This window comes from Melospiza melodia, chromosome 26, assembly GCF_035770615.1.
Source record: "Melospiza melodia melodia isolate bMelMel2 chromosome 26, bMelMel2.pri, whole genome shotgun sequence".
Classification (NCBI taxonomy): Eukaryota; Metazoa; Chordata; class Aves; order Passeriformes; family Passerellidae; genus Melospiza; species Melospiza melodia.
This window is the reverse complement of record NC_086219.1, coordinates 3,081,708-3,095,493: the sequence shown is the minus strand read 5'-3', so window position 1 is coordinate 3,095,493 and position 13,786 is coordinate 3,081,708. Positions and strand designations below refer to the sequence as shown.

The following is a 13,786-nucleotide window of genomic DNA, read 5'->3' as shown; positions in this document are numbered from 1 at the left end:
CACTGGTTTTCATCGGATCAAACCTATCATGCACTGCCTGTGCTCAGTCACAAACCTCCACAACCTATCTCTCAAAAAACCCCAGATTTGTCATGGTTTATAGGGATAGTCAGACCATCATTCCCACTGGTTTTCACAGGATCAAACCTATCCTGTGCTCAGTCACAAACCTCCACAACCCATCTCTCAAAAAAATCCAGATTTATCATGGTTTATAGGAGAGACCATCATTCCCACTGGTTTTCACAGGATTTAACCCATCCAGCACTGCCTGTGCTCAGTCACAAACCTCCACAACCCATCTCTCAAAAAACCCCAGGTTTGTCATGGTTTATAGGAGAAGCATCATTCCCACTGATTTTCACAGGAGCAAACCCATCCTGCACTGCCTGTGCTCTGTGACAAAACTCTACATGATTTCAGGCTCTGAAGTAGCTGCTACTGGGGCTTGTTATTAAAAAATCACATCCCCAGAGATCAGTGAGGCTGGGCTGGGGCATCAATGCCCTGCATAAGCCTGGGGGACAGAGGGTTGCAAGGGCACACAGGATGGAGGAAAACTGTGTAAAACACAGCACCACCCAACCCTGCCCACCTGGGTCAGCAGCATCCTCTGTGCTGGGCTCAACTCACATCCATCCATCTCTCAAAAATCCCAGATTTGTCATGGTTTATAGGAGAGACCATCATTCCCACTGGTTTTCACAGGATTTAACCCATCCTGCACTGCCTGTGCTCTGTGACAAAACTCTACATGATTTCAGGCTCTGAAGTAGGTGCTACTGGGGCTTGTTATTAAAAAATCACATCCCCAGAGATCAGTGAGGCTGGGTTGGGGCAGATATGCCCAGTGGGAAGTGGTGAGCAGCTGCTCATCCTGCCTTGATGCTTGGCATGGCCCCACTGGTGATGCCAACATGGATATTTGGGGATGTGGAATTCTCATTGCCATGACCAGTGTGCCCAGGGTGGATTTATTGCTGCAGTGAAACCCTTAAAAGTTGTCTGGTGAGAGAAATGCCATGAGATTTGTTTGTTCTCTTAACAAACTGCTGGTTCCTTGTAACCTGGCTGCTCTCCCTCCACCAGGACACAAGAATTGTCTCACTCATCTCTCTGTGCCCTTTCTCAGCCCACAGGAATGATGTGAGGGCTCAGGCAGATGATAACCTCATACAGCAGAGGGGAGAACCAATGTCATTGCCACCCATGGCCTGAAAAAGAGGAGCACACAGTCCCCACCCTCCCCACCTCCTTGGCTCAGGGGAGGAATACAGTTTTTGGGTTTTGTGGATACACACACACTTCTAAAATTGCTTAAAGCTAAGCCAAAGGAGTGCTGTGCTGCTCACACCAAGGTTTTATGTTACCTGCCAAAAGATGGGTCAAATTATTTAAGCTGCTTGTTGTGATTCAAGTGTAAAACAGAGTAAAAAATCAAAAACACTTTCCCCTATCCAAGCACAGGCCGTAGCAGGGTGGTACATTGGGAAAAAAACAAGCTGCTCCCAAAGAATTAGTGCATTTGGGATGTTAGTACACAGAGAAGAGTCAGGCAAGCGGCTTGTGTTTAAATGGGTGTCACCCCAAAAAACCTCTGAGCTCTCTCTTCCAGCAGCCCCTCCTCAGCCTCACTATTGGCACCCACTGTGAAGGAGGAAAAAACAAGAGATCAACTCCATAAACCCAGACTGGGTATTTTGGCTAATGAAAAAAACAGAAAGCACACACAGACCTGCCCCAAACCTCCAGATTTTTCTCAGAACTCCAAGAATCTCAGTAATTCTGAGATGCCATTCTGATGGTTTTTGGTGAGTCTAAACTGATCTGGCTCACAGGGTTGGGATTTTTCTTTTCCATTTTCTGGTTTAGTTTTAGAAATCGAGGAGATAAACAAGGATACCCTCTAGACATGCCGGGTTGCAAGGCCTGGATGTATTCTTGGCTTTCACACCTGTTTTAATCAAACCCAAGGGCACTTTGTTGCTGTTTCTGCAGACCAAACCTCAGTGGTTACCAACAGAAGAGCCACCCCAAAGTATAAATAAATAAGGAGTTATAAAACATTTATACAGACAGATAAAAACACACAAATGACTCTCCCTTCCTGCACAGCCCCATTCTCACTGCACAGGCTGAGATAAATCCATCTAAAGGTGATGCCCACACCCTTCCTCCTCTATTTCAATTTAGTTGCAACGAGACACATTCATGTGTGTGCTAGAATTCCTGCTGGAAAGGGGGAATAACCTTCTGGAAGGGGAAAATAACCCACTGGAAAGGGGGAATAGCCTTCTGGAAGGGGAAAATAACACACTGGAAAGGGGGAATAGCCTTCTGGAAGGGGAAAATAACGCACTGGAAAGGGGGAATAACCCTTGGCTGGAGGAGGCCAGCGGCTCCCTGATCTGGTGGCAAGCTAGGAAAACGTTCTGGATATACCCACCTGGTTTTTAGCCTGCCTGTACAGAGTCTGTTTTATTGCCTCAGAGTCTAAGGTGGAATTAAACACATCTTTAACTTCAAAGGCTTCCTCGGCCGCTTTGCGGAGATCCAGCCCCTTCCCAAAATTCGGCATCTGCTCCAAATCTAACAGGCCGGCTTCGTCCTCCTCAACACACCTGTACCAAGGACCAGGGGAAGGGGTGACCTGTGTTAGCTCGTCTGGCCCACAGCCTGCATGCACCACCCACGGGGGCTCACCAGCCACATGCGTGAAGGGACGGACAGACGGACACGGACACGGCATGGCATGGGGGGGAGTGAGGAGGAGGAGGTGGTGAGGCAGGCACAGGGCCTCGATAGGAAATGACTGGTCATGGTGACTGAACCTAAGAAGCCCCTCTTTTCACCTTCAGACCCTTGTTATCTCCCTGTAAGAGTATAGGTCATGTTCCCCATGACCCTTACTATTGAACAATTCCTAAAACTCCTGTACCCTATATAAAGGGTAAATAAAGATATACTTCTATACCATATATAACTCCTATACTCCTATAAACTATATAACTCCTATATCCTATAAAAAGGGTATATAGAGATATATTCCTCTACCCTATATAACTCCTATACTCCTATATCCTATATAGTTCCTGTATAAAGAGTATAAAATATCAGAGTATAAAAATATACTCCTCTACCTTATATAACTCCTATACCCTATATAACTCCTGTACCCTATATAAAGGGTATATAAAGATTTACTCCTATACCCTATATAACTCCTATTTCCTATATAACTCCTATACCTTATATAACTCCTATACCCTATATAACTCCTGTACCCTATATAAAGGGTATATAAAGATATACTCTTATACCCATTGTAATACCTATACCCTATATAACTCCTATACCCTATATAAAGGGTATATAAAGATTTACTCCTATACCCTGTATAACTCCTACACCCTATATAACTCCTATACTCCTATACCCTATATAATTCCTGTACCCTATATACAGAGTATATAAAAATATACTCCTATACCCCATATAACTCCTACACCCTATATAACTCCTATTTCCTATATAACTCCTACACCCTATATAACTCCTATACCCTATATAACTCCTGTACCCTATATAAAGGGTATATAAAGATATACTCCTATACCAAATATAAAGATTATATAAAGATATACTCATATGTAACTCCTATACCCTATATAAAGGGTATATAAAGATATACTCTTATACCCATTGTAATACCTATACCCTATATAATTCCTGTACCCTATATACAGAGTATATAAAAATATACTCCTATACCCTATATAACTCCTACACCCTATATAACTCCTATACTCCTATACTCTACATAACTCCTATACCCTATATAAAGGGTATATAAAAATATACTCCTACACCCTATATAACTTCTATACCCTATATAACTCCTATACCCTATATAAAGGGTATATAAAGAGCTTCTTTTGCACAGCTTGGCAGAAGAGCTGTCCCTGAGACCTTCACAGAAGATTCAATAAAGACACCCCTGTGGAACCTCACACAGCCTTCTCCTCTCTCTCCTTGCGTCTGCCCAAAGCACTTAGCAAGCAAAGAGCTGAATTCACAAATGAGCTGATAATCACTAAAGAGCTGAGCTTGCTAAGGTAGCCTGCAGCTCTGGAGCCTGCCTGAGGGGCCCAGACAAGTTGTGCTTAATTGGACTTCTCTGTCTTGGGCAGCCAGGACTGGGGAGACCCCAAAATGCCAGAGCTGCCCCAAAGTGGAAAGCAACAAGCAGCAGGTTCTGTCTGAGGTTCTGTGTCATCACATTGCTCTTCACGGAGAAAAGCAAAGCACAACTTCCCAAGAAATTTCTGGGATTCGCGTTCTCTGAACCTCAGAGAAAGGAAAAACAATTCTTATCTCATTTGCTGCTCCTGTGTTTGTTCACAAGTGGAATGCATGGTGGAAGATTGTTTACCTGAAGGGAATTGATGACTGGATTCTGGTGTGAGTGTTTTGATTCACTGACCAGCTGGATCCGGGTGTGTGTGTGTCGAGAGAGTCATGAGATGCTGTGCAGTGGAGTGCTTGGCAGATTAGTTCAGATGTAAAGTAATATAATATAGAACAATATAGAATAATAAAGTAACTAATTAGCCTTCAGTGACAGTTCTGCACCAAAACCAGCAGTGCTTTTAAGCTGGGTGAGGTATCACTTGGTGTTGTGTGGCTTGTGCTGGGAATACCCCCAGAAATTGGGGCAAGCTGCAGCAAAAAGAGAGCTGAGCCTATGCTGTGTGCAGCAATCTTTCATTTTGAAGGTGTTCAGACATGGCTTGATCTTGGGGCAAAAATCCTTCAAGTTTTATAGAATAATGGGATCTGGTTTGGGTTGGGAGGGACCTTAAAGATTGTCTCATTTCACCCTCTGCCATGGGCTGTCCCAGGCTGCTCTCAACCCTGTCCAGCCTGGCCTTGGACACTTCCAGGGATCCAGGGGCAGCCACAGCTGCTCTGTGCACCCTGTGTCAGGCCTCAGCACCCTCACAGGGAAGGATTTCCCTTGAAGATCAAACCTGTATCTCTCCTCTTTCAGTGTAAATCCATCCCCCCTTGACCTGTCACTCCAGGCCCCTGGAAAGAGTCTCCCTTCATATTTCCAGCAGCTTCCTTCAGGCACTGGAACCTCAGAGCCTTCTCTCCTCCAGGCTGAACAATCCCAGTTCCCTCAGCCTTTCCTGCCAGCAGAGCTGCTCCATCCCCCTGGTCACCCTGGAACCTCCTCTGGGTTCTCTGCAGCAGCTCCAGGTCCTCCCTGTGCTGGGACCCCAGGGTTGGAGGCAGCTCTGCAGGTGGGGTCTCACCTGGGCAGGGCAGAGGGGCAGAATCCCCTTTTTGCCAGAGCTCCAAGAATATTTTTCTCCAACTCAAAGGGCCATAACAGCACAAAAGGCATTGCATGCACTGACGCCTCTTCCCTTGCCCTGATCAGTTTTGGAGAGAAAAACGACATCTGCTGAGCTGTGGCACCCTGAAAACTCTGGGTTTTGTGTCTGTTCTCCTGTTTAGACTCCTCAAGCCTTGGATATCATCTCAGCCTCTCCTTGCAGTCCACTTGTCTTGAGTCCCTCCCCAAAATGATGAAATGGAATCTGGAGTGAAGGTTTGGATCCAACCAGAGTTATGGCATGGCTTGGAGAACAAACCCACGGCACTCACGATGCACCACAGACACGGGCAGGGGTCTGAGCCCCCCGGGAATGGCCCCCTCACCTTCGGGTGTGGTCAAAGCTCATGGTGAGAGACGTGGGCTCCTCATCCTCCTCATCCTCGAACGCTCCCCGCGGCTCCGCTGTGGGCGACGCCGTCTCGTCCTGGGACTTCCCAGTCAGGCTGTCATCATCTTCCTCTTCCAGTTCTTCGTCCTCGTCGTCCACATCTTCTGCCTTCTCGTTTGCCAGTCCGTGGCACTGGGAATTGCCATCAATATCCTGGATTTCTGGCCTGAAATGGTTGGTTGAAAGGCAGGGAGGAGAAGGAAGGAAGGAAGGAGGAAGGGAGGAAGGGAGGAAGGGAGGAAGGGAGGAAGGGAGGAAGGGAGGAAGGGAGGAAGGGAGGAAGGAAGGAAGGAAGGAAGGAAGTGGCGGAAGGAAGGGAGGAAGGAAGGAAGGAAGGAAGGAAGTGGCGGAAGAAGGAAGGAAGGAAGGAAGGAAGGAAGGAAGGAAGGAAGGAAGGAAGGAAGGAAGGAAGGAAGGAAGGAAGGAAGGAAGGAAGGAAGGAAGGAAGGAAGGAAGGAAGGAAGGAAGGAAGGAAGGAAGGAAGGAAGGAAGGAAGGAAGGAAGGAAGGAAGGAAGGAAGGAAGGAAGGAAGGAAGGAAGGAAGGAAGGAAGGAAGGAAGGAAGGAAGGAAGGAAAAAGATGACAAATGTTTATGTCAAATATTCTCACCGTAATGAAAAACTTTGATAATGTTATACATAGATATGAACACAGAGACATTTATATACATACATTTATATACACATACATATTATTTAAAATATAACAAAGAAGAAAACCAGTGTGCTTCAGGCATTTAAAAATCACCCTTCACTGTTCCTAAGGGCCAACGAGCACGTTGAGAATGCACCAACCCCAAGGCTTTTTGAACTACAAAAATTGATTTAAATGCTCTTTTTTCATCTCTTAAAATTAACATTTGTGAAACAAGCAGCTTTCTTCCTTCTCTGGGCTCTATCCTCAACAATTTAAATATATATAATTATATATATAATAATTTTATTTCCTTGCCTACCTTTTATCTGCTAAAGCCGACGCTTGATTCATCTCGCTGTTGGCAATAAAATTTCTGATTTCTGAGAAATAGGAATCCTCTTTTTCGTCTAAAAGTGCATGGTTGTCTGATTCCGAGTTGGGGGAGGAGGCGCTGGTCCCGAGGTGGTTGGTGATGACTCCGGAGTGCTGGCTCACTGTGGGGCAGGAGAGACAACAGGAGTTATGAGGAAACAAATTAAGAATGTTCTCAACCGCCTTCTCACTTTATATTGGTGGTTTAATGCTCAAGAGGAAAGTCATGGAGCAAAGATCCCAAAGGAAAATTGTGTTTTCCAGACCAAAATACAGGTGACGTTTAGCATTTATGGACAATACACACAATTTAACAACCATTGCAGAACTATTTGCCTACAACTTTTCCATAATACATTTTGTTACCCATTCTGGGAAACCCCTGCATCACAGCAATTGCTTCCTTCCATTTTTTTTATATCAAAGCCTCTTTATCTTCTTGAACTTCCAAAAAAAACCCTACAAACTCATCCTTGGGGGGACCGTGCATTCCAGCAAGGCTTCCCAAGGGCCAAGACCATGGAGTCTCCTCTCTTCAGAGATTCCCAGAGTGTTTCCCTACTTGGAACGTTCTATCAAGATCCCAAAGGAAGATTGTATTTTCCAGACAAAAATACAGATGATATTTCACATTTATGGACAATGCACACAATTGTGCAAAACAAAACCTATTTATCTTCTCGAACTTCCAAAAAAACCCTACAAAAACCCTACAAACTCATCCTTGGGGGACAGTGCATTCCAGCAAGTCTTCCCAAGGGCCAAGACCATGGAGTCTCCTCTCTCCAGAGTGTTTTCCTACCTGGAACATTTTCATGCTCGTGCTTCTTCAGGTGCCTGTCGAGGTTGGTCTGCTGCCCGAAGCACCTGTTGCACAGGTGGCACTTGAATGGCTTCTCCTTGTTGTGGATGTTCCTGACGTGCCTCTGCAGGTTGGAGGAAATGCTGAATGACCTGTCACAGTATTTACACCTGGAAAACAACAGCAAAGGGTGCAACATGAAGAAAAAACCCAAAACACAAAAAACAAAAAAAAAAAAAAAAACAAAAAAAAAAAAAAAAAAAAAGAAGGAGAAAAATCTGACTATCAAAACCCCAGGAAATGCTGGTCTATAAATCTTTACTCAGGAATAAAGATTGTGCTGAAGGAAGCACAAAGCATTAATCATCCCAGACAAATCTGATATTATTGTTACTCAAGGAGAACAAAGAAAGGATTAGGATTAATTAGGAAGTGAGTCGTCCAAACAAATACGAGCTTGAGACGCAATAATTACTTTTCCATGCATGGATGTAGGAATGAGAGAGGTGGATTTATTCCTTCCACTTTTTTTTGAGAGGAATCAGGTGAAATATGGCTGAGGAGGGAGGACAAGGAAGACAGAAGAAGAAAGAAGGGAGGTGAAATGTATAAAATAGTTATTAACTGGCAAATCCCTGCATGACAGTTAGCTGGACACACAGAAAATTCTGGCTTTATTTGTGAAATTCCTTGTGGTACTGCACATGCAGGGATTTCAGCATGGATTTAAAGGCAATTATTATTATTCTTATAGCAAAGAAATCCACCACCCTTTCCAAACAGGGTAAGATTTACTCCTAGGGGTGAATATCTGGTTTGTGATGAATGCAAGGAGCCAAGCCAGGATGTTCAGGGTGCTGAGAGATGTTCCCTCTCTGAGCTCAACCTCTGCAGGACCCACGGCAGATGGGCTGGGGGCTTGTTCAAAGTCACCACCCCCCTTTTTTTGGGTTTAGATTCCCTCCAAATAAATGGGAATTGGGAATTTTTGGGTTTAGATTCCCTCCAAATAAATGGGAATTGGGAATTTTGGAGTTTAGATTGCCTCCAAATAAATGGGAATTGCTCGGGTGGGCGGTGTGAGGGTTCGGAGCCGCTGATGGACTGAAGGTGGCAGCTCCGAGCTGCGCTGGAGAGTTTGGGTCTAAAACTCCTGAAAGCCTCATTCCTGCCCGAATCCCTCGTTCCATCTCCCTTTGAGCACGTCACTTGTGCCTCAGCAAAGCTGCTGCCCCACGGCTCTGCTTCCAAAACCCACGAGCAGCAGAATCTGCCTCCGCCACAAATCCGGGGTGCTTCCAAAATTTCGGCTCTTCCCAAACCCTTGTAATCCCAGAAAGAACCCATTCCAACAGGCTCCAGATTCTGGATTTATCCCTGAATAAATCCACTCTGAGCTCTTCTAACCCACAGCAACATCTGCCCCACGGAGCTGAGCTACTCTTCCATGGAAATCCTGGAATTCCAGAATGGTTTTGGGATTCTAAACCCCATCCAGTGCCACCCCTGCCATGGCCAGGGACACCTTCCACTATCCCAGGTGGCTCCAAACTGGTCTTGGACATTCCCAGGGATGGGGCAACCTGTGCCAGAGCCCTCCCAGCACTCCAGGACATGGAGGTGGAGATTTTGGGAGTATCAGCAGCTCCTGATGTGCACAGACTCACCCCACGCCCGCCTCACTCAAGGATGGAGCTGGACGACACAGAGGACATGGGATTCCTCCCTACAGACACAACAGTGGAGGGGGAAAGATCCCTGCTGTGAAACACACACCCCCCATTTTCCAGATGTGCTCCAGCTGGGATTTTTACTCGGTCTCTAAAAATAAATCGATATTATTTTTGGAAAAAGCGGGGATACATTTATGAAACACTGTCTCTCTCTCTTGCTGGATGTTTATGGATTCCATGTCCACCTCCGAATTTCCTACTGCTAAATCTCCAACAAGAATAAAGATATTTCAAATAATGGGCCTTTATTAGGATTAAGCAAGGCAGAGAGCAAAATTTTTAAACCACATCATTTCCAGACTCTGAAAGTATTTAATTTTCTCTCCTTTTTTTTTTTTTTTTTTTTTCAAAACCCCCCAAACAACTCTAGAAAACAAGGAGGTATTTGAACATCAGCAAGAACAATCACACCGAGATTTATCAAGAACAATCTGTACAGAGAGTGAAACACGGATTTCCAGCACCAAGGAATTTGCTCTCAGATTCCTGCTCAGCACTCCAGCAAAATGCAATATCCAAACCTGCCAATATCCCAATACTCCTGATATTTCCATGAGATTTCCATGAGATTTTCCAGCTTAAATCAGGAGCTCCCTTCTCATCCTTGAGTGGTTTTATCCAGCTCAGACCAGGAGCTCCCTTCTCATCCTTGATGATGCCAGGGGTTTTCTCTCCCTGCCTGTCCTCACCAGCTCCTAAAAAACCCCTTTTTTTGTGAATCCCAATGCCTGGCACAGGGAATACCTGGCACAGTGGGCACCAGCATAACCCATATTCCCAGCCTGGCTGTCCCTGCCAGGAGCAGCTCCAGACATTTAAAAGCAAATCAAGGCAAGGAACGACCTGGCCTCCTCCACATCCATTTATTTAGATGTTCAGGAAGCCTTTGAAAAGTTCCCTATGACAGGTCCTGGCCCTAACCATGAGCTATGTGGATGCAGGGTCGGGAATGGGGAGGGATAAAGAGCTTGTTAAAAAAAATAGGAACCAGAGGGGCACAGGGAAGGAGCAGGGAATGCAGAGGGATGAGGGAGATGTCCGGCGTTATTTGTGGTCCCAGAGGGGGTCAGTGCTGGAAGCTCTGCTGGTTTTCATCTAAATAAATGGCCCAGGCAGAGGAACCAGCTGAAATGGAGGGAAAGAGGTGAATGGTGAGGGAGGAGAAGAATAAAACTCGGAGGCAGCGGTGTTTGCTCTGCAAACAGCCCCACAAAGCCTCTCCCTTATCAGCTGAAAACATCCAAAGAGGGAGGGAGGGACAGGGCTGGAGCTGCGGAGCTCGGGCAGGAAATCCTGGGAGCTGCAGGAGCTCGGGTACCTGGGACAAAGCAAAGCCTGGGAATGTGGGGAGCATTACCCGAGTCACTCTCGTGAAGTTTTGCAGTGATCGGTGTGAGCTGGAGAGGCAGAATTGCAGGAAAAAACAAAAAAAACACCAAAAAACCCCACACGAATAGCAACTCTCCCTCTGTGTGACTCCCTAGCCTCAAGTGCATTTATAGCAGGGTGAGCTCAAAGTGCATTTTGAATACCAGAAAATGAGAAATATCTTCAATATTTATTGAACTATGTGCAATTTAAATGACAGGGTAGATGTCAGCTGTGGCTCTGAGTTCCAGCTTATTGCAGATAACAGGACACAAAGCCTCCAAGGGCCTTTTTATTCTGAATTCTGAAATACATAATCCAGAATTTCAGGTTTGGTGCAGAAAAATAAAAAAAAGAGTGGAAAGAAACATGTTGAATTTCACTGTATGGCACAGGGGCTTGGAGTGTTTTCAAATAATTTGATTTTTAGGAAGTGCATCACCAGGTATTTCTCACTCTTCAGAGAACATGTTGAATTTTTTCTTTGTAAAAAGAATTTGCCTCATTATTGCTAATGTGCTATTAATTCCTACTTTATACATAATTACACTTAAGTAGAAGTTTGAGGGACTTCATAGTACCCCAAATAAACTCCAAAAAATTTCATCAGTGACCATCAGGAATCAAATCCAAGCCTTTATTTTCTAGCCTGTTGTCTTTAAGAACAAAGTAATTAATATTTGGATTAATACTTAAATTATTGTCTATAAAAATATTTTTTTATAGGGTAGAAAAAATAATTAAACAATCAAAAACGAAGTCGCAAAGGAGACAACAGTAAAACACCGAGAAATCAGCAACCTCCTTGTACCTGCCTGAAGTCAGCACTTAAAAACCAAGCTCTCCAAACAAGCCTGCCTGCCAAAGCTGCAAATCTCAGTTCTGTGAGAGGAAAAGCAAATCAATGATAATTAAAGCTCGTCTGCGAACGCAGCCCCGGCTCTCCGGAGTGCTGTTAGAATTCAACATTGTCCAGGAGTCAGACCTCTAAAAAACCCACACAGGCTATTTGCTGGGAGAAGACCAGATCAAATAAATCTTTATTTTCCTAACCTTTGTTAAGTTGCAAGTCTCCTTTTTTGGAAGAAAACTGAACTAAGGATCTCGGAATAATCAGGAGCGAGGTTTTGCAGTGGACAGGGAACACACAGGCATATCAAATGACACAACCCCAAACATCACAGCAGGGGTATAATCCAAAATATATGTCTGCTTTGGGGGGGGTGGTGGATTTTTAATTTACCTAATGTCTACACTAAAAATGCTGGATGGAAAATAAATGCGATTCTCAGCGTAGCGGGGATTACAATGTGGGAGAGTCAATTCTTAGGTTAAACTGAGCATAAAAATGTGATGTATTTGACCACATGGCCTTTTGCTGCTCATAAATTTGTGTTTCTCTTTATTTAATAACTGCTCCATTTGCTTTGTTGTGAACTTATGGCTGTGTATGAAACGCTGCAATATCAGCTACCCAAAACGAAATGGAATTGTTACCATTGTTTGACAACCTGCAAAACACTCCCTCACATCGTGGCAAGCACAAGGCTTGATTTGCAGCAAGCTCTCAATTCATCATTCCTTCAGGTTTGCTCATTTCTGGACTTCATTCTAACAAAAAAGGCATTTTTTTTCCCTCATTTTTTTAAAAACTGCTTGCAACTCGCTGGGAGAAAATGCTGGGGGCAAAGATTTCCATGAGAAATAGTTATTTATATACCTAGGCACACATATTACATATATTTTCTTGTGAGTTTTATTCAGATTTAAAGCCCTGACTTGGGCAGGAGCCACTGGGCTGGGATGCTGTCCTTGTGGACACTAAAGCATCACAATCACATCACCTTGTCCCCAGCTAACAGAAAACAGCTCAGCTTTCTACCTTAAACACTCACAAACATGTGAGACTCTGTGTGAATCCCCTCCTTCCAGCTCTCCCTTTAAACTCCATGATTTAAGCTCAGAAACTACCAAAATTCCGTTTTAAGGCAGGTAAATCAGCACGTTTTTTTGCATGTTGCATTTTCTCTTTATAAAAAGAATTTGCCTAGTGTATATTATGTTAAAGTAGGAATCAATAGCATGCTGTTCATGTGCTATTAATTCCTACTTTAGACATAATTAGACTTCTTAAGTAGAAGTTTGAGTGACTTCATAGCCCTCCAAAAAAAAAGAAAATCAAAAAAATTTAATCAGTGACCATCAAGAATCAAACCCAAGCCTTTGTTTTTCTGATCCCCTACTCCAGGCACCTCTGATGTGCATTAAGAAAAGAAAAATAAAAAAACCAAAACCCCAGCTAGCTCCAGGAGTGAAGGTCCTGGCAAGCCCTTCAAACCAGCCTGAATTTCAGAGCCATTCAGCACCTTCAGCTGTCCTTGAGATGAATGGTTAACGTGAGTGTGAAACAACACTGCAAATCAGAGCCCTCATTTGCCAGCATACATCTAAATATAAGTTAAGTGTCTATCTTCGAGCTGCCAAGCCTGATTATTTTTGGCTGGTACACATAATATACAACCCTATGAATCACTCTGTGTAATGCTCCAGGCCTGTGGTATTCTGCTGGCACAGCTTTGTAGAGGAGAGGGGGGGAAAAAATACCAGAGTGGTGAGTGAGGAGTGTTTGGGAAAGGGGATTTTTTATGGGGGACAACATCACCTGTAAGGCTGCTCCCCAGTGTGTGTCCGCAGGTGCCTCGTCAGGTTGGCTGAGCGTGGGAAGATCTTGCCACAGTACCTGGAGAGGGAAAACCAAAGGAAACCATCAGGAGAAGCAAAGGAATCCATCAGGAGAACCAAAGGAAACCATCAGGAGAACTGTCGCAAGCATCTTTTTATGAAAAATCCTTTCCTGAGGATTTTTCCTCCTGAGAAGCTGAGAAGCCTCAGGAACAAAATGCAAACAATGGTTGTCTGCTGTGTGGAATGCAACTGGTGGATCTGTGATTGGTCTCATGTGGTTGTTTCTAATTAATGGCCAATCACATTTAGCTGGCTTGGACAGAGAGCCAAGCCACAAGCCTTTGTTATCATTCTTTGCTATTCTATTCTTAGCCAGCCTTCTGATGAAATCCTTTCTT

The 13,786-nt window shown here is 44.4% G+C and overlaps 1 protein-coding gene across 1 annotated transcript in view; it reads right to left on the bottom strand.

Moving 5' to 3' along the window:
• Positions 1-13,786, bottom strand: part of PRDM16 (PR/SET domain 16) — a 300,196-nt gene that overhangs the window by 2,108 nt on the left and 284,302 nt on the right. The window contains exons 12-16 of the mRNA XM_063176900.1: positions 13,366-13,443; positions 7,603-7,772; positions 6,748-6,922; positions 5,728-5,958; positions 2,447-2,621 (exon numbers count right to left, since the gene is read on the bottom strand). Coding sequence (XP_063032970.1) covers positions 2,447-2,621; positions 5,728-5,958; positions 6,748-6,922; positions 7,603-7,772; positions 13,366-13,443 — 829 coding nt within the window. The remainder of the gene's footprint in view (positions 1-2,446; positions 2,622-5,727; positions 5,959-6,747; positions 6,923-7,602; positions 7,773-13,365; positions 13,444-13,786) is intronic.